This window comes from Triturus cristatus, chromosome 4_1, assembly GCF_964204655.1.
Source record: "Triturus cristatus chromosome 4_1, aTriCri1.1, whole genome shotgun sequence".
NCBI classification, from domain to species: Eukaryota; Metazoa; Chordata; class Amphibia; order Caudata; family Salamandridae; genus Triturus; species Triturus cristatus.
This window is the reverse complement of record NC_140585.1, coordinates 1,143,684,486-1,143,706,294: the sequence shown is the minus strand read 5'-3', so window position 1 is coordinate 1,143,706,294 and position 21,809 is coordinate 1,143,684,486. Positions and strand designations below refer to the sequence as shown.

The following is a 21,809-nucleotide window of genomic DNA, read 5'->3' as shown; positions in this document are numbered from 1 at the left end:
TCTAAAGGTTCCCTCTGGGAGCAGGTCATAACATATCTTGTACTGGCAACAGTACAGAGTTATTAAGACAAGGTGTTTGAAACCAAACACCATAGGTTTCAGTGAAACCCTCATGTAGTTAGGGAACTTATAATGACCACTGCCCAGTACATGTACTTAAGATGGCTTCCTTGTTCACTTGTACCCTTTAGTAAAGTAATTGAACTAGACAGCACAGGGGCATATATGTTAATGCCCCCCCGCACCCCCCCCCCCAGCTCACCTTTAGTGAAAGGGTATTTCAGTACTGCCTATCCCATTGTTGCATCAGCTTCTGTGTCCACATCTAGGCAGTAATGCTTCACAAACCTATGCCTGCTCCTCCAGCTGGATGCATGACAGGTGTCTCTCAAAGACACCCCAGCATAGAGTGCTGCATCAGAAGCCTTGCTCCTGGTGGAATGCACCCTCTCTTTTCCCTGGAGAGGATTAGCTTTGGCATGATGGAAAACAATATAGACTGAGAGCAAACATGTTCTGTTTGGACAGGGCTTGACCTTTTTGTGGTTATGCAAATGATACAAATAGCTGGTCGGATTTGCGTATGTCCTTTGTTTTATATAGGATTTGAGACATCTACACAAGTCTAGAGAATGTTATCTTTTTGCTACAGAATATGGATTGGGAAAGAAGGATCGAAGAGTGACCGGCTCATTCAGACAGAAGTCAGTAGGCACCTTAGGGATCAATTTAGGATTGGTTCAGAATATCACTGTATCATTAGTTAACCAGAGCTCTCTGAGAGAATCCCTGAATCTCTCCCACTCTCCTAGCGGATCTCAGAGCAAAGGGTAGTGCTTTCTTCCATGAAACAAATTTTAAATCCGCTATATGTATAGGCTCAAAGGGAGGTAACATCATCTGACTGAGGACTGCATTAAGTTCCTATGGAACTGGAGGATGTTGAAGAGGTGGAAATGCTCTATAAAGACCCTTAACTGTTTAATGATCCTTTGGGAGAACAAAGTAGATGGGACGCTGTCAGTCCTTCTGAATCTCAAACTTGCAGCCAAATGGACCCTGACTGAAGAATATTTGACACAACTTTTGGATAAGCTTAAATATGATAGGATCTGAGAACGCTTCGTTTGAAGTGGATGATGACCATCATTCCTGCACCAGACACAGAAACGTTTCCATTTAGCACTGTAAGACTTATTGGGTGCTGGAGTACGACGCTGCTCCAGAATCTGTTTACACTCTTCTGATAGAGCCAAATACTGGGTGGTAAGGTACCATGTTGTCAAGTTCAACGTATTGGGATCATGGTGGAGAAACTCTCCGTGATGTCTGGACAACATCCTGGGATGCTCTTTCAAAGGAATGGCTGGACGTACTGCCAACTGGAGAGCAGGAGAAAAGGAGGAAAGGCACAGGCAAATATCTTGAACCAACTGATCGAAAGAGCATTGCCCATCGCCCCTGGATGCCAAAACCTGCTTGCGAAGCAAGGCATTTCCTGTTCTTCAGAGTGGCACACCGAATAATTGTGGGGTGACACCAGTGACTGAAAATATAATACACCGGTTTCTGTTCTAGCTCCCACTCAAGACAATCCATCATTTGATGCATCCGCCTGATCGTTCTGGCAGATGCTCCACAGCAATGGCTATCCTGTGAGATAAGGCCTAGTTCCACGGCAGTTGAAGATCTGAAATGATCCTGGACCGCTTTTCTCCTTGCTTGGCTATTTAGAACATGGATGTTGTGGTGTCTGTTCACACTAGTGATACCAAAGGGGATGATGGACGGAGCGCTTGAGCAAATCAAACACTCACCCCCAAGTCAACTGATCCGGGTTTAATCTATCATCATTCTTTAGCTCACCCCAGTTCAGACATGGCCATATGCAAATCAGTCTGACCCTGTGCCTCATGGGAACAGCCCAGCCCGAACTGCCAAGCCATGTCTTCCCTGGACCAGATACAAGCATCCTGGGACCGGTTTCGGGTTCATAACCCTCATCAGCCAGGCTATCTTGAATCCAGTGGCAAAGTGAGCTAGGGACCCATGTCTGGGCATACCCTGCAAACTTAGGGCGAACAAAGCGATACCAAAGGGGGATGATGGACGGAGTGCTTGAGCAAATCAAACACTCACCTCCAGTCAACTGATCTGGGTTTAATCCATCATCATTCTTTAGCTCACTCCACCACCCCAGTTTAGACATGGCCATATGAAGATCAGTCTGACCCTGTGCCTCATGGTAACAGTCCAGCCTGAACTGCCAAGCCATGTCTTCTCTGGACCAGATACAAGCATCCTGGGACCGGTTTTGGGTTCATAACCCTCATCAGCCAGGCTATCTTGTACCCAGTGGCAAAGTGGCCAAGACTGATTTGCATATGTCTGGGTCCGAACTGGAATAACGAGCAAAAAAACGATCGATTTAGGCCCAGATCTCTGTACTGGGGTGAATGTATGACATTGTTCTGCATTCTGTCCATCAATAGTTCTTTTTGCATTTGTCACCCCGAGTGGGACGGGTATACTCAGACGTGAGTCCCTTGCGCTCTATGCCACTGGAATCAAGCTATCCTGGCTGAAGAGGGGTCAAACCCTGAAACCGGCCCTAGGATGCTTGCTTCCAGTCCAGGGAGGACCTGGCCTGGCAGTTCGGACTGGACTGTTGCCATTGGGCACAAGGTCAAGACTGATTTGCATATGGCTAGGTCTAAACTGGAATGGCATGGTGAGCAAAAAAAACGATGGATTTAGGCCTAGATCTCTGTACTGGGGTGAATGTATGACATTGTTCTGCATTCTGTCCATGAATAGTTCTTTTTGCATTTGTCTGTTCACACTAGGACCGGCTGATCTGCCAATCTGGGAAGGTACGCTTGTGTACTCATTATGGGGCAGAGTTCCAACACATTGATGTGGAACTTCTTCACTGCATCGAACCAAAGGCTTTTGTTGAAAGCTCTTTCAGGTGGGCTCCCCATCCGTTCATGGATGCATCCATGATTAATAATAACATTTGTTATTGGTAGGAAAGCTAGCCCTGCAGTTAGGTTTTCAGAAATTCTTCACTAGATCAGTGGGTGTTTCAAGTGCCTTGTGAAGCATACTGTTAGATTTGGGGATCTCTGGTTGGCACAGGTAGGTACTTGCGACAAGCAGGGACCCTCTCCTCTAGTCAGGATAAGGGGATTACCCTCTCAAAACAACCCCTGCTCACCCTCTAGGTAGCTTATTTCAGAGGCGTTGTAGGTTAAGCATTTGTGACCACATACAGTAATTTAGTGACAACACCACGCTTGTATTATATCAAAAATAGTTTACCTTTTATGCAAGGCTTAGCACAAGACCATACAACGACAAATATAATCCACAATACAGTCAGCAATACAGGAGTTCTGATCTTTAAGAAAGCTTATCTTAGAGTTCGGTGCGCTTCGCAACCTTTGTCTGGCTCTCCCGGTGATGGAACGGCCCAGAAGAGTCTAACCGGCGCAGCGGACGCTTCGGTCCGATGTGCGCGCAAATGCAAGGCGAGTTGCTCACAGTACCTTAATTTGGATGCGTCCGGCATGGACGGGACGAGGTAAAAGAAAGCGGTGTACGCAGCGATGTCCTCCTGTCACTGTGCGAGCTACGGCTCATAGAGGTCCTCAGTGCGGGTCGTCTTGGAACTCAGAGCCGCGTTACTAGAGGGGATGGTGCCAGGTGCGGTGCGATCTTGTTACGTTGCGGCGTACGAGCCGTACATTGGGAGGGGTGCTTGTCAGTCCTTCGGCGCTAGCGAGGCGGCCAGTACGACGCAGAAGGCGAAGCGTACTCCACCTGTCAGCACGATTGTAGGCTTGACATCAGCGGCAGGGTGCGCGGTGATCAGCGCTGTTCGAAGGGGGTGAAACGAAGTGCGATGTGTGGTCCCCCTGTCACGGTGCGAGCTACAGCTCGTTGACGGCGCTGGTGCGGGTCGTTGGGCTCAGTCGCGATGTTTGAGGCGGGTGACTTGGCACGGGGTTTCACAGAGTTCGAGCAGATTTTACGAGGCGCACACAGCTCCCTGCCTCAGCGCTACAGGGAAAACAGCGTTTCCAGCAGCTCTCCTCAAGGCAGGTGAAGTCCACTGGTCCTGGGACTTCGTTCAGGGGGAAAGCTCACTCACAAGCCCTTGGAGATCTTTGGCACAAGTTAAAAATAAAGTCAGAGTCTTTCTCCTCTCCTTCAGCAGCAAGGCAACCACTGCAGGCCAATCCCCCAGGTCAGGGACAGTATTCCTCCTTCAGCTTTCCCAGTTCCTTCTTTTCAGGCAGAGGTTTCTTCTTGGCAAATCTGGATCTAATTTCTTGGGAGCAGGGACCCAATACTTATACCCCTAATCCCTTTGTTCCTCTGGGGTAGAGGGGCCTTTGCCCAGCCAGAACCAGTTCTTGAGCACTTTGTTGACATGTCTGACTTTTCATTCAGGGTGCAGGGCAGAGACAACAGACTCTCCACAGGAGGTGGAGCCAGCATTGTTGTGGCAGAGCACAGCCCTATTCAGAGTCCAGGTGCACTCCTCCCACCCATCTGGATGTAAATCTCTCTATTCACCACCAGGCTACCTAGCCCTGCCCTCTGGGATCCCCCAGCCCCGTCACTCACGGAAACCAGACAGCAGATACACACCATAGCAGAGGCGGGCTGAAATGGTTAGGCAAGCAACTACCAGCTTTCTAAAAGAGGCATTTGCAAACACAGAATATTAAAATAAACTTTACTAAAAGATGTATTTTATTTTTTTGAGTTCAGGCATACTAAACTTGAATGTCTACCATGTTCCCTGGGTCTGTTAGGATCATAGGATGTAACAATTCTAACAGCCCATTCTGGCCTATTAGAACAGGTAGCCTTGCAATAGAGACAAGCATTGGCATAGCCAATAGGTCTCGCCTTTGGGACCTTATAAGTGTTTAGCCATGCAACAGTTGCATAACTAAATACTTATAAGGTCCCAAAAGCGAGACCTATTGGCGATCACACATCATAGCGTCCTTGCGGCCGCGAAAGTGAAAGTAATCACGGTAAAGCGCGGCGCGCGTGCCCGCACACATGCACTGTAGCTCTAGACTGGCCTGGTAGCACTTTTTGGAGCCCTCTCAATAAGTCTCGCCAGACCAGCGCATGCGCTGGGTCAGGCGAGACCTAAAAAACGAAAATGGCTGTAATTCACTATTGGGACATGCCACACACATCAGGGCTTGTCCTACCTTATGCTTACAATGCACCCTGCCCTTGGGCCTACCATAGGGGTGACTCACATGAAGTACAGGGAAGGTTTAGGGACTGGCAAATGGGTGCACTTGCCCAGTCAGCATGACAGTACCTGACTGCACGCAGGTTCTGCAATGGCAGACCATAGACACATCTTACAAGGCTGCTTCTGTGGATGGCACAACCAGTGCTGCAAGCTCACTAGCAGCATTTGGATTTACAAGCCCTGGGCACTCCTGGTGCACTGTACTACGGTCTAACAGTAAACCAAATAGGCCAATCATGGAATCCAATCAATATAGCAATTTACACAGGGAGCACTTGTACTGTGGCACTGGTTGGCAGTGGCACAGTGCTCTGAGCAGCTAACACCAGCAAAACACATGAGGCACAGCAACAAAAAGTGGAAGGGAGACTCACGCCAAGGTGCCAGGTCTAACACATACCATATCTTCCCATGAACCTTCCACCTGTTTCCATTGCAAATCCAGTCTTGTTGAACAGGTCTCATACGAAGCCTTCCAAACAGAAGCAGACCTATACATGATGCCATCATTCCTATCAGAGACTTGTATTGCCTCGCTTTGATTGATTGCTTGTCAGTATTAGTCTTTGACACCATCTGTTTCCTTCTTATTCTTTCTGCTGATGGAAAGGCTTTTAACCAACTGAGTGTCGAGTATTGTTCCCAGAAATTGGATCTTTGTTAGGGGCACCAACAAAGATTTCTTCTTGTTCAAAGTGAGACCTAGTCTCTAGAAGAGATTTATACAAGCATTTGTGGAAGAGTTCCCTTTTTCTCTGGATGGCACTAAGACTAACCAGTCGTCCAGGTATGGAAACACCTGGTGACCTTCTCACCTGAGAAAAAAGGCAACTGTAGCTGGACATGTGGCAAATATTCTCAGCGCCGATTTGAGCCCAAACAGGAAGATATTGAACTGGTAGTGCTGAACCGCTACTGAATACCGAAGGTAGTTCCAGGTTTTCGATGAATGGGTATATGGAAGAAAACATCAAGAAGGTCCAGCAATGTAAAAAAAAAAAAAAAAAAAAAAAAAAAAAAAAACCTTGCTGCATCATCATGAGCACTTCTTGCAGAGCTAGCATCCGAAAAAACTGTCGCTTTAGAAACTTGTTCAGCTCTCAGAGGTCCAGTATCTGACTCCATTGACCTATTTTAAAAAAATGTTACTAGAAAGAACCTGGAATAGAAGTCTTGATTTCTTTGCACCTTGGGGACAATTGCTATGGCTCCCTTGGAAAGAAGCATGAGAATATCCATTTGCAGCTCTGTCAAATGAAGATGATGTTCCTTTCTTGGTGGACAAACTGGGGGTCTGTGGATGAACTCCAACGTAAAGCCTGACTGGACAATTTGTAAGACCCATTTCTCTGATGTTATATTCTTACATGCAGGCGCAAAAAGGAAAATTCTCCCTCCCCAACTTCTGGGAACCAGATGGAAAAGGGGGAACGAGCTGGAAGTCAGGATCTCTTCTATCATTGGTTTGTACCTATGAGAAACCTTTGTTCCGTCCTGCAGACCTTCCATAAGTTTGCCTTTGGATTCGATTAAAGGAGTATCCTAGGATAGTATTTAAGTTGTCTTTGAGGAGAAGGGCGTCCTTGGCCTCCTTACTGGTTGAATCCTGCACTGAAATTTTGTGAACTTCGTGAGCCACAAAAAGATGGCCCAAATCTGCGCTACTGCAACAGACCTAAAGCCTTTGCTGTATCCGTGTCAGTTTAGGGTCTTGCAGAGCTTCATCAGCATGTTTGCTCAAAATAATTAACCCATCAAAAGGCATGTCTAAGATTTTAGATTGTACATCAGTACGGAAGGCTGTGGACTTCACCCAACCTTGCTTTTTTAGTACAGTTCCTCCTGCCAACTGGTGAAGACCTGGATACGAAGCATCCATCGCCAGGTCAATAATGAAAGAAGAGGTGAGTTCTCCTTCCTTTAGGATAGCTCTCGCCATTTCCCTCTTATCCTCAGGGATAAGATCCAGTAATGGAGCTTTGTCAATACTATTATATTGGCAATACATTTGCTATAATTGTCTGGCGGACTAGATGATGTCATTATTGGGGTCTTGGTTCTTCTACGAGCTTCTGAAGTAATTACTGAATCGGGTACAGTATGACCAGTGAGGCAAGCTGAAACTGAATCCGGAGCTTTGTATTTCTTTTGCAGATGAGCTATCACAGCTGGAACGGCAGCAGGCGTCTTAATTAATTTCAGACCTTCTGACCAGACATAATCAAAAATAGGTATGGATTTAATGCATTTCCGAGGTTGCTCTTCAAAATCATATAGAAAACATGGTTGGTCTACCGAAGTCATTGTATTTCTTGGCAACTCTTTCAATCAATCAATGAAATTTAGAGATAACATCTGTAGCATCTTGCAGCACTGGCTCATCATTTCCACTAGGGACAATAACATCCCAACCATCATCATCATCATCATCCCCCCTTCCATCATCTTCAGGTGGAAGCTCACCTTCACCTCCTTCTACAGCAGAATAGGTAGAACCATTAGAGTAAACATCATCCATGTCTCCTCCCCGAACCCATCGCGTTGGAGGAGGTAGCAGTGATGGCTGCCTAGGAGGTGAAACTGGTAAAAGAGCAGGGTGTAGAGGCAGGAGGATGGGAGCAGCAGGTAACCCCAAGTTAGGATAATTAGATGGTTGTTGATTCAATAATTTAGTAAAAGTATCCATCACTTGTTGCAATGTTGATAAGAAGGCCTCTGGAACTTGGACCACATCTGGCGTTATAACATTTAGGTGGCTTCTGCCTTAAAATCATTTGAGTACTTTTAGGCCTGTACTCCCACATACACACACATTCACGGTAGGACTCATCGTACACTGCGTACCTTTCAAAATCTGGGACATATCTCACATCGAATTGCGTTAGGCTGTAAGCGGTCAGTGAGGAATAATCACTAGCTGCTTTTTCTTGCTCTACCTGCAATAAAATTGTATTGGAGACACATCAGTCACCCTAAAGGTGAAAAAACATTTTCTCTCATGTTTTTTTATTGACTGGGTGGTTCCAAAAGGTGATGCAGTCGACGGTATGGTAGTCGTCAGCATGCTCTATGTTGACGGCATGCTCTACTGTGTCGGCACTGACATTATCTTCATTGTTGACAAAGGAGTTAAGGTCTTTGAAGGTCTCGTCGTCGACGAGGTTTCCTTTGAAGATTTATTCTTTTTTGTCACAGGTGAGTCTCTGTAGTGCTTAGACTCTGGTTTGTCAGCGGAGAAGATGGCTGCAAGCACTTTACCAAATAGATCATGCTCAGGAAACTGTAAAAGTCTCCTCTGGTGTGGCTGCTTTCATTGAAGTGCTTGGAGGGGGTGGGGGGCAGGGGGCAGTGCTCTTCTATGGGTGATAGAAATAATGCCAACCTCCTTTCTCTATCCTTAGGAGAATTAGTGGAGAAAGACGTGCAGATCTTGCATCAGCTGACTTATGCTTAGGATATAAACAATAAATACACAGATTGTGGGTCATCCGTGTAAATGTTCTTGCTTCCAGAAGATGTACAGTTTTTAAAAAGAGAGCTCTTAGTTTTAGAAGCAATTGGTGATAGTTGCTTGTCAGACCAAAAAGATCTCTTTGGCCCAGGATTTGAAACAATCTTCACTAAAATCAACTCCCAGTAGTCTCACCGAAGATAGGGCTGGTTCGAATCCAGGGCAGACCAAAATGGAAATAATTTCAAGTTCACTTAAAGATGAGAGCAGATCTCTGGCTGGGGACTACCTCACACACGACGTGCGGTAGAAATCTGAGCTAAGGTGGCCTCTAGGGGGAGTAGGAGTGCATGAGTTTCCATCTCATAGGCTGAAGTTTGGGTTCTTTCAAATGAGGTGGCTGTGTTACTAAACATACTAAGTTGTTCTAGGCCTGTAGCCATTTAACATTATATATATTTTATCATATATTTTACACTGTATACTGCTTTAAAGTACCAGGAATTCCCAGCCTGACGAAGGGGAAGGATTCAAGCATCTGAATATTTAAAAGAACCAATATTGGATAACTGACAAGTCAATGGGGGAATAATTTATATTTCTCTGAAGTCTATCAATGATCCAAGCCCATTCAAATCTGGCAGGAGCAGACTCCGGTGGGAAAATACGAAGCAACCTTCACTCAACGCTGTAATGTATAAAAAAAGCATACTGCCTCATTACTCCATACAAGCAGATTTAAATGCTCCAGAGGACCTATAATAATATGTATGGGAGATATGGCCCCGTATTTAGCTCCAAGTCCAATGTCTAGGTCTTTTGGCAGTAAAAGACAAGCGACCAAAAATTTGACCTAGATCTAAATACGGTAAACAAAACTGGCAATCAATGAATACAAAAAAGAACGGTGGCATGCTACACAATCACTGGATTGTGAAACCCTATCCCACAGATCTGTGCACTTTATATTTAAAAAAATCATTGTTATTAAAAAAAAAACACCACAATCAAATGGTGCGTGCTTTTAAAAAGAAATAAGTTCTTCTGTTCCAATTCCATTGAAGGCCTGGTGGCAGCATAGGGATTCATGACCTCCACTCATTCTATAGCTGCATTTTCTTTCACGTGCAACACCAAAACGGGCACTTGGACAAATGCGTATTGCTTGTCTTCCATGCTTAATGGCTTCAATTTGCTATTGCTCAATTCCTGTGCAATAGTCGGTCCCATCATTCAGGCTTTAGACAATCTCATGGGCCACCTTCGGGAACACAGGTCTCCTTCTCAGATGGGCTCCCTTTTCGCAGAAAACATCAGTCAGGTCCTGCACTTATGAAAACCACTCACAAACTTCACTCTGGTGATGGAACACTACGTTCAGGGCATACTCTCCTCAGTTGCAAGCTCTCAGTCCTTAAACATATCCCTCTAGCCAGAGCCCTTGTGGAAGGAATTCAGGACTTGAGCTCTGAAGTCACCGCTGTCATAGCCCCCAGTGCCAAATACATTAACTCTTTCAGGCTCTCATGAAGGCAGTTTCATTGAGAGGAACTGTAAAATAAATAAAACGTACATAGAATAAAGTGTTCACTGTTTCAAACATTGGCACGTAAGCAAATTTTCTCTCTTGGGGACCCATAATTAAATATTCTTTGTAACATTTCCCTTAACTCTGAAATCTTCATGCACACCTTATAAGTTCCACACATGAAGGCAGAGGACCATAGTTATTGGGGATCAAAACAGAACTATACCCAGAGCAGATGGAGGCCATTGTCCCAAAAACAAACGGATACAGGCCTTTGCCAAGACTAGAAACTGACACAATCAGGCTCTCATAGGTTTGCAGAGGGGACAGTATGCACCCTCACGAATTTTGGGTGCCTGTTTGATTTTTAGAACCCTGCACGGATTACTCTTAAATTTAAAAATGAAAGGTCCAACAGTGGGCTTGCTAGAACATAATTGTCTCTTGGGTGGGAAAAACTATAAAGAGCAGGGTAAGAGATTATTGAGCATGCCAGTGGTCTACTTTATTGTACCACTCTGTAAGGTCATAGAAGATTTGTTTAAGTCAGGAAACGTTATTCAAATGGAAAAAAAAGTTTTAATATGAAACACACACTGTGAACCTTAACTATGAGCCTGCAGGGCAAATTCACTGTATAATGAAAATGGCACTGTAAAATGCAAATTAGCTCATTTATTTCACAGAAAGACATGTATTTTTATTATCAATGGCATACCTTTAGTCAAAGACCAATCTATGGCAGTTAGCACAGCTTTCTCCAAAGGATCGCCAACCAAAGTCCCGTCATCCATCTGCACGAGCGAGTGACACGTTGCTATAACTCGGTGTGTTTCTATAGGAATGTCCGTCACTGGTGTTACATCTTTCCCATCTCTAAAATCATTGACAGAAAAGTCAAAGGGCTAGTTAAGCGTACAACAGGTTATTAAGTCTCCATGAAGCAAGGAGCAACAACATTACATAAGAGCCATTTTTATCTAACTCTCGGTAATGCAGTCTTTCTAGTTTCATCCCTGCATTGAAAGAATCTTAAGTGCTAGTCTAATCTAATAGTACTCACTTTATTGGCTTCAGAAAGAGGATATGCTGGATCAGCCCACTGGAATTCAAATATGTGACCAGCAAGTTGCTCCACTATCTTACCAGAACCATAATATGCAATTGCCAGACCACAAACCTAACACCTGATTCACCAAGCTAACTGCACATGCAAGTTAGCATACCCTAATGATATGATTTTGAAGTGTGAATTCACTTTTTATTTAATAAAAAAAATGCGAATTTAAACTTGTATTTATTTACTTGCAAGAAATACCACCCCAAAATGGGGTAGTATTAGGTAGGAGTACATATGTGGGGGTAAATCTGAGGGATGATGTTCCAAGGCCTGGATGCTCTGAATCTTTGTGCACACCCACAAAGTTGTAAGAATGCACCAACTGTTAAGGATTCTTCCATCAATAAAAGCAACTAGAGATTTATTTTTGTCAATGGCAGTAGTAAGGAGTATGTAATCTATTTGTAGCGTGTAGTGCATAGATTCATATTCTTAGCATACTTCTGCCATCTAGTGTTGGGGTCGGACATTTGCGACTTGTTTTTCTTCGAAGAAGTCTTTCGAGTCACGAGGTATGGTGACTCCTTCTATAGTTGTATTGAGCATGGTCAGAGTCCATTGTGAGATTGTTTTTACTCATCGGGTGACCTTGGTATAGAAGCAGTAGAGAGAAGGTAAAGATGAACATGCAAGATATAGTTTGAGAAGAATTAGTGTTTATGAATAGTGTGTACGTGACAAAGCAAACACCAAGATGGAGGGAGTGCTGAAACTTCTCAAATACACACACCCAGCCACAGATCTGGGTTGAATCCATTACCATTCTTCGGCTCAATTCGCCACCCCAGTTCAGGCCCAGCCATATGCAAATCTGTCTTGACCCTGTTCCTCATGGGAACAATCCAGCCCGAACTGCCAAGCCAGGTCTTCCCTGAAACGGAAACAAGCATCCTGGGACCGGTTTCAGGGTAACACTTCGCATCAGCCAGGCTAGCTTGAATCCAGTGGCAAAGTGAGCAAGGGACCCAAGTCTGGGCATATATTGCCAACTTAGGGCGAACAAAGCAAACACTAAGGTGCCTTTGCTGTGCACCATGCCACAAATTTGTTCCATCTACAGGCGTATACCGATTTAGTGGAGGGACGCCTGGCTGCCAAGATGACATCACAGAAATCGGGTGGAATGTTAAAAGCGGTCAACTGCCACCGCTCGATCTCCACGCAAGGAGATGGAGGCTGGACAGGTTCAGGTGAAGAACCGTACCCTGCTGCTGCGACAGAAGGTCCTCCCGAAGGGGCAGTCGGGTTGGAGGATCGGTGGCAATGCTCAGAAGGTCGGAATACCAGACTCTTCATGCCCAATCGGGCGCCAAAAGAATGACATGAGCCCGGTCATGCTTGATCTTATGGAGCACTCTGGGCAGAAGTGGTATAGGTGGAGAGGCGTAGAGGAGGCCCAAGCTCCACTCGCGACAAGAAGCGTCACAGAACGAGCGCCGCCTTGAAAACTCCAACGCGCAATACTGCTTACATTGCGCGTTCTCTTCAGAGGTAAACAGATCTAACCAAGGGTCTTCCCACTGCTGAAAGAGACCTTGAGCCACTGCTGGATAGAGACGTCATTCGTAATCTACCAGGCAATGACGGCTGCATTTGTCTGTTCTGGTGTTCAGAGAACACACCAGGTGTTGTACCACCAGGGTTATGTCCCGATGTTCCAGCCATGTCCAGACGCGTAGCACCCAGTTTGTTGCAGTACCCAATGCGGTGTTGTTGCCCGTGAACACCTGCACCACTTTCCTTTCAAGAGAGGGAAGGAATGCCTTCAGTGCCAGTCTGATCGCCCAGAGCTCCAGAAGGTTGATATGGAGACCGGACTGCCACCGGAGACCAGACGCCTCTGCTCTCCATTACTCCCAGGTGGCCGCCCCATCCCAGGAGCGACACATCTGTCACCACTATCAGAGCTGGTTGAGGAAGGGAGAGGGATCTGCCTCTGACCCAATCCTGGTTAGTTAGCCACCACTGCAGTTCAGTTTCCTCCAAGATCTGGACATAGTTGGCAATCCTCCTGATGCTGCGCCCACTGGAACTTCAGGTCCTACTGCAGTGCCCGCGTGTGCCACCTGGCATGATCCACCAGCAGGATGCCATGAGGCCCAGCAGCCTAAGAGTCACTCATCGAAATCCGGGATAGAGGCTGAAACATCGGTATCATAGCCCAAATATCGCTACTCAGGAGGATAGGCCCTAAACTGCACTGTGTCCAGAATTGCCCGATGAAAGGGAGCGTCTGAGACGGAGTTGGGTATGCCTTCGGCACATTGATAGTGAACCCCAGCAAGTGCAGGTCTGCCGTAGTCTGGAGATGGGAGACCACAGCCTGTGGTCAGCTCGCCTTCAACAGTCAGTCGTCGAGATAGGAGGAAGACTGGCACCCCAGATCTGTGCAGATGAGTTGCGCCCACCGCCATCACCTTTGTAAACACCCGAGGGGCACTGGTAAGGTCAAAGGGGAGCGCAGTAAAGTAGGAAGGGAATATGGAAATTAGTGTCGTGGAAGTCCAACACTACCATCCAGTCTCCTGAGTCACGGGCAGAAAGGACCTGGGAGTGAGTGAGCATCCTGAATTTCTCCTTCCAGAGGAAGAATGTGAGGGTCCGGAGGTCTAAGATAGGACGCAGACCTTTGTCCTTCTTGGGCACCAGAAAATAGCGGGAACAACAACCACGTCCTACTTCTGGCACAGGAACTCTATGGCCCCCTTGCCTAAGAGCCGCAACTTCCTTGCGGAGAAGCACCAAATGATCCTCTGACATTCGGTCATAGGAGGGTGGCATGGTGGGAGGGGTAGTCTCGAAGGGGAGGGAGTAGCCCCTTCGGACGATCTGCAGAACCCACTTGACCGACATGATGGATTGCCAGAGAAGGTGGTGATGGCGAATCGTGCATCCGACTGGCCGTTGATGGGTCTGAAACATCAGACTAAGAAGGTTTGTAGGCAGTGCCAGGGGAGTAAAGGTGGACTGGTCCACCCGCTGGCTCCATGACCCACGAGAATACTGGGTCCCACGTCCGCAGCCACGCAGAGGCTGGACAGCTTGCATGACTTGGTGTCTGGGCTGAACAGGATGTGGCTGGGCGTCCCTTCCATAGCTATGAAAGGATACTGAGGTTGACGGGAGGTAGCCGTGAGGCCCAAGGATCTGGCGGTACCTCAAGAAACCTTGATGCACTCAAGCGCCGAGTCTACCTTGCCGCCGAAAAGGCGAGTGCCATCAAAAGGCATGTCCATCAAAGTAGATTGGACAGCCCCCGAAAAGCCAGAAGTCCTCAACCAGGAGTAGCATCTGAGTGCTACCAACGAGACAACTGTTCTGCCTAGTGAGTCAGTGGTGACAAGTCCGCATGTTGTATTTGGATGCGTCTCTCCCATCTGCAACTGCCTGGGAGAGAACGGCCCGGGCCTCCTCCGGGCAATGAGGCAGCACCTGCGCAACCTTATCCCAGATGGCATAAGTGTATCAGCCCAAGAGGCACACGTATTCACCGACCACAATGCCAAGCTAGAGGTAGAAAAAATCCTCTTCCCAGAATAGTCAAGCTTCTTGGATTCCATTTCTGGGGGTGCAGAAGGGAATGCGCCTTTTAAAGATGAGGCTTGGACAACCAAGCTCTCAGGGGCGAGATGTTGCATAAGGAACACTGGGTCGCCCAAGCAGGGCGGTGGCGGCGGGCGATTGTCCTGTCCACAGGAGCCCCTGTGCTGGGCTTGGGCCAAGCGCCCAGAAGGACATCAGTGAGGGCTTCATTAAAGAGCAAAAGGGGTTCTGAAGAGTTAGCCGCAGGCTGGATCACCTCGGTCAGGAGGTTTGTCCTGACTGCCACTGAAGGGAGCTTGAAGCCAAGGACCTCGGAACCTCTTCTCACCACCAAGGCATAGGAAGCTCCCTCCTCCATAGCTACGGTAGGGGGAGAAAGCAAGCCAGTGTCCGGTGAAGTGTCCAAACCACTGACCTCACTCAGATTCATCCGCCAGCACGTAGGTTCTTCAAGTTGGTCAGTTAAAGGGTCTAGCTGCCCTTCCCATTCCTCTTCCCCACCTCCTGGCACAAAATCAATACCAGGGATGAACAGACAAAAGTCCCTTCCGGCGTCGGAATCAACGTCGATCCGGCTCGGTGTCCACGTCGGGGACGAGGATGGGGTCAACGCCGATCGGGGGCACAGTCGAAGCTGTGAGTGTCGTCACTAGGGCCCGACTTCAGGAAAGGTGGAGTAAGATCGACAGGTGTCGGTCCAAATCAGAGAACTGATCCACATGGGCCTTCTGGACTCGGGCCGAAGACGCCAGCATTGAAGGCCTGAGGTCTAGTATAAGCCTTAAAGTCCAATATTTCTTAGGAACGAGGAAATACAGTGAGTACACCCCCTTGTCCTTGGTGTTGTATTGGGATGGGCTCTATTGTTCCCTTTTGAAGCAGAGCTTCAATCTTCTCTTGTAAGAATGAGAGGTGTTCTTTTGACATAGTTTGTATTGGAGGTGGAATCTTGGGAGTGTGAGATGAAAGTTTAAGATGATATCCATCTTTTATTATTGAAAAGACCAGCAGATCTGAGGTAATTTGTACCCAGTGTGTGTGGTAGTTCTGTAGTCGTCCCCCTACTGGTGTTAAGTGTGGATGGGGGAGGTGAAGAGAGTCACTGTTTAGTGGAAGTGGTCTCTTGGAAGAGGATTCACAAACTCTCCTTTGCTAACCCTGTACAGTGATCAATAAGAAGTCCCTATAGTGTATTGTGAGGGATAGGTGCTTTGCGCTTTTTTTGGGGTGGGGGGGGGGGGGGAGAGAGAACTGATAACGTCTGTGGAGGTGGCTGCTTTGGATGCCCCTCTGTATTGGCCCCTCCGAAAGGAACCACCGTGTTGATAGGTTTGAAGGGCACCCGCAGCTTTAGTGGCATATCAGTGTCCATTTTTATTTTTTCTAGCATTTCATCTACTTGGGGGCCAATAGGTGGTCCCCATTAAATGGTAGGTTTAGTAGATACTGCTTTACATCAGGCTTAAAACCGGACACAGACCCAAGCAAGTCACCTAATAATAATGCTGGTGTTCACCTCTCTTGCGCTGGTGTCTACTGGATCTATCCTGCATTACATTCTGCCACTGGATATCATCCTTCCTTTTACCAGTTCTGATCTTTTTGTTTATATTAAATCAGTAAGATGCTGGAGCAAATCCTGCATCTCATCCCATTTTGCCCTGTTACATCTGGATAGAAGGCTCACGGAGTTAGCTATTAAGGTGGTTGGCTGCCTTGGCTGCTACACGCTTACCCACTGCATCATACTTTTTGCTCCTCTTATCTGTGGGAGTGTAAGAAATGGGATTTTTGGTTGGCTAGGGCATGCGCCTAAGCCAGGCAGAAGCCACCCCTCTAGTCAGGGCAAGGGAGTAACACGCTGAAGATAACCCCTGCTCACCCCCTTGGTAGCTTGGCACAAGCAGTCAGGCTTATCCCAGAGGCACTGTGTGAAGCGTTTGTGCAACATACACACAGCAGTGACACACTAGGCACACTACAAAAGAAACTCCACACAATGTTATATAAAAAATAGCCTTTGTATTGCTCATAAACACATCAGATCATAATCACAAATATACACTGCCAACTGGCACATGACAGGGTGATTCGGGCCACAGTCAAAACCATTAGAAAGCACAAGTAGTAAATATAAAACAACCAGCAACTACTGGTAACATACTGTACTCAGGATCATCACATTAGGCATAAACACATTAAGCATCATGTTAGGGCCTTGCGCCCTACCAGCACCTCAGGTACTCACAGGCTGACTGGCCTTCCTAGGGGGCCTTTCTTGGACTTCCCCGCAATATCCTACGTCCATCAAAAGTCAGGGCTCTAAGTTGCCACTGCAGGAGGGTGCAGGCCCAACAGGCCGGCACCAGAAATAAGGGGAGAGGGTGTAACCCAGCCTGGTCTCGCTTGAGACACAAAATACTGCCCCCTCAACGTTGCAGCTGCCTGCGATCTGGCGGTGCAGCTGTGCTCCCCAAAATCGGCACCAACATTGCCTCCGCAGGGCTTGTATGGTGGGCCTAAAAAGGAATGGCCCCGTCATTGCAGCTGCCCGCACTCTGGCGGTGCAGCTGTGAAAATCAGCACTGGCACCCACAGTGCCTTGAGAGCCCGCTTTCACCGGGGCTCTTCTGGTGCCACTCACAGGCACCACTCCCCGGGACTTCTTCACTTTGATGGGCGGGGAAGGGGGGGGTTCTGCTTTCCCCCCGTGTGGTTGTTGCGGCGCGTCCGGGACCCTTGAGTCTACCTAGACCGCCGTGGCAGAAACTAGCGCAGTCGAAATTTATGGTCTTGACGCCAGCTCCAAAAGGGGCTTTAACTTTGTACTGGTCAGTGCCTGACTTTTCGGAGCCTTTTGAGGCCTTTTTAGGTGGAGGGACAAGCATCTGCTCCTGTGCCAGACACCTCCATGGCCCAAGGGCAGTGGGGTTCAGGGAGACAATTTGTGTGCGTTTTTTTTCTTTTTTGTTTTTTCTTTTTTCTTAGGTGTAGGAGCCTTTCGACAGTGTACTTGTGTGCCCTATCAAATCTTCAGGTTAGTAGTCTGAATCGGAACTTTCCCCAGTGGTGGCGAGCAGGATGCTTGCGTCCACTGGCGCCCCCCTGGGCTTCTGCCTCCTTCTTATTGTCCTCATCAGTATGGAGGCTTTGTGGTTGGTCCCTGAAGATATCGGGCACATTATCGAATCGATGAGACTGCATTGTAATATGTACCCAGCCCTACGTTGACAACGTTTTCTTCGACTGAAAGGCCAAGCAGGCGTCACACGTTTCGTCGTCTTCTGACGACAGGCAGAGGTTGCAGACCAGGTGTTGGTCTTGCCTGGAGCATCTTGCGTTGCACTTGGGGCAGAAGCGGAAGGGCGTTGTAGCATCCTGCACATCTCATGCTTCTATGACATGATCCTAGGTGATTAGAATGTTAGAATGTTAGGTGGGGATGTAAAAGACAGTTGATACTAAAGTCTTGACTGAAGACAAGCAGCTTGTGGATGGGGTCTTTTTACAATCTATCAAATCTACGTGGTCTTTGAAGTGGATTCTTACATTTGGCGACAGAAGATGGGATTACTTAGTTAATTCAAGGAAACAAGTTTAAAAGAAAAAAAAGGACCTCAACACTACTTTCATATCTGGTGAGAAAATCCTCCGTCACCTTGCTTGAAACAGCGTATCGTGTTTTCGCTTTCATGTACAGTTTTCCTGTGTGCTGCATTGGGGCTTTGAACCGTGATGGTCTTCTAATGGATTGAATTTTTTTTTTTTTTGCGAGTATCTCGCACCATTTTTAATGGTTGCCCTTTGAGGATTTAATCTTGGAAAAGATTTTATGGTTTTGGATGGTTTAAGAGTCTCTGGGAAGATACACTCCGTCGTTAGCGATTTTAAAATATCGGAAACGGAGACATTTACCGCATGATGTGTCTCGCGCTGTCATGGTTACTGCCCGTTACATGGTGTTAGCGGCATTCTTCCTCAGCCGGGAGTAAACCTTCTGCGCATGTGCAACAGCGTGACTACGCATTGGAGCACTGCGTAGGGAGCCGTCTAGAACACAAGATTGGAACGCACGCATAACAGTCACTCGCTACCTTACGCACACCGCGCAACGCTGTGTGAAGCGGATTGAGGCTCGGGGAAGGCAAGGTTTCGTTCATGCTTCAACAGTGATCCGCACACTTGGTAGAAGTGCGAGTCACAGCACAAATCTTCATTTTGGGGGCAGTTCAAGCATCGCGGAACACATCCTGTCTTCTCAGTGATCCGCACACTTCTTATTTGTTGGAAGGTATGTACAACTAACAGCGCGCTGCGCTGTCTATGTTTCTACGTTGTGGAGCGTTTCATCTAGAACGGTGACTGTCCTGTGTTACACGCTGCATGTTACTATCAACACAGCTGAGAACAACGATTCGTTTAAAGGAAATAAGGAGGAAAAATGGAAGGAACCATCGCATGCTGTAGTATTTGCTTGCGTCTCACTTCAGTGATACGCACACTATGAAGAGTAAATAAAACCTCAAGGGAAATATGTGTTTGCGTTTCACCTCAGTGATACGCTCACTCTGAAGAATAAATAACACTTTGCAGGAAAAATTTTAAACTGTGAAATTTCGACTGTGTGCAATTTTATAGATGTATGCGCTGCATTGAAGGGTCATTTTGCTTGTACAGAAATATTTTGATTTAAACTCGTCTTAGTAGAAATAGAAGGGGTGGCGAGTAGAAGGATTTAACGCTTGGATATGGTCAAAAAATTAAAACAAGAGTGTTAGTGTTGACATATTTGCGGGTTGATTTTCAATATGCAAAACATAACTGCACCCCCTTTCTTTTTGTCTACTCCTGGAGACCCACCAATTAAATGGCGAAAAGTGTTTGAGAGATATGCCAGGGTTTGTGGAGTCTCCTTGAGTGCCGAAAGAAAGACTGCATTACTACTTCACTGCTTGGGGTCGGAAGGTCAAGAGGTATTTGACCACCTTCCGGAATTAATTGATCGAAGTTTGAATGAGTATGAAATATGCATAGCCATGCTGCATAAACATTACCTGCCTAAGGTGAGCACAATACTTGAAAGGTACCACTTTGGCAGGAGATCACAAATGGAAGATGAAAGCATAGAAAATTACATAACTGCCCTTAGGAAGTTAGCTTCTTCGTGCAAGTTTGGTTCTACACTGCATGAACGTATTAGAGATCAGTTTATGTTAGGCTGTAACATTGAACGGGTTAGAGAAGAACTTTGGCAGAAGGATGAACAAAGCTTAGAAGATGTATTGGTCATTGCAAAAAGAATTGAACATTCCTTGAAGTGTGTAGAGGTCATCAAGAAGGATGGTGAGAAGAAGGAGAAAAATTCTGTACAAGTAATCAAAGAAAATCCTAAAGTTAACAGTGACAAAAAGGATTATATTAAGAAAGGGTCTCCTAATGGGATTGATGTGAAGTTTGGTCCTTCCAAAATGACATGCTTTCGTTGTGGTAAACTAGGTCATTTGGCAAATGATAAGCAATGCCCTGGATGGAGAGCTACGTGTAGCAAATGTAAAAGAAAGGGTCATTTTACGGTTGCATGTAAAGGAAAAAATTATAAGGGCAAAGTTAATGAAATGTACTATGATGTGGAGGATACTTGTGAATCTCTTAGTGAGGTTGACTGTGGTCAGATTCAAATCCAAGTAGTTCAGAGTGAGGAAAATAAAAGGTGCCCGACTGATGAGATATGTGTTGAGGGCAAAGCTACAAGAGTACTTTTTGACTCGGGTGCTAAGATCACCATAGTTTCAAAAGATTTTTCTGTAAAAGAAATCAAAAATAACATCAAAATGTATTCACCTGACATTAGGTTCACCTCCATAGGCAAAGGATCTATCAAGTTATTTGGGTTTTTCTGGGGTTTGATTGAATACAAAAACAGACTCACAAGTGGAAAAATGTATGTATCACAAAAGGGTGACAGCATTTTGAGCTGGTTTCACCAGAGAGACCTAGGTGTTATTTTAGATCCAAATTCTTCTCCACCTATTTTGTTAAAGGAAAATGTTATACCTACCTCTGTGACCAGTGTAGAGACAAGTATCGAGAACCACTTTACGTGTATGCTGACAGAACGCTTCCCCAAAGTTTTTGGTAGCAGCCTAGGTTGTCTTAAAGGTTACACTCATCACATTAGCCTGATTGAAGGGGCCAACCCAGTTTGTTGTAGGGTAAGGAGTATTCCAGTAGCTGTCAAGGAAATGGTTCACACGGAGTTAGAAAAATTGAAAAGAGAGGGTATTATTGAAGAAGTCGAAGTAAAGCAATGGCTTGCTCCAGTCGTAGCCGCAAAGAAGGCGGATGGCTCTCTTCGGTTATGTGTGGACCTTAGAGAGTTGAACAAGTGCGTGGTGATTGACAAATACCCGTTACCAAAAATCGCAGACATGATGATGCTGCTAAAAGGGGCAAAAGTGTTTAGTACGATAGATCTCAGGTCTGCGTATCACCAAATCAAACTGGATGAGGGTTCTAAGGACTTAACAGCGTTTATCACGCCCTTTGGAACCTTTCGTTTCTTGAGACTACCGTTTGGGTTGGTCTCGGTGGCTTCAGTGTTTCAGAGGGCATTGGAATCTGTTTTGAAGGGGCAACCTGGTGTCAGAGTATACCAAGATGATATCCTAGTTTTTGGTGTAGATGATAATGAGCACGATGAGAGAGTCCTACAAGTATTGAAGAGATTGGATGAGTCGGGCTTAACAGTTAAGGTTGAAAAATGCAAGTTCAAAAGAAGATCAATAGATTATTTGGGCCACACAATTGGAGATGGGGGTGTGTTACCTAAGGAAAGTTTAGTAACTGCCATTCGGAAGATGCCTTCTCCAATCAATAA

At 46.3% G+C, this 21,809-nt stretch overlaps 1 protein-coding gene across 2 annotated transcripts in view; it reads right to left on the bottom strand.

Moving 5' to 3' along the window:
* The window catches only part of ATP13A1 (ATPase 13A1), a 412,373-nt gene that overhangs the window by 187,168 nt on the left and 203,396 nt on the right, over positions 1–21,809 (bottom strand). For both annotated transcript variants that reach the window (XM_085654252.1, XM_085654251.1), the window contains exon 13: positions 10,988–11,145. In XM_085654252.1, coding sequence (XP_085510378.1) covers positions 10,988–11,145 — 158 coding nt within the window. The remainder of the gene's footprint in view (positions 1–10,987; positions 11,146–21,809) is intronic.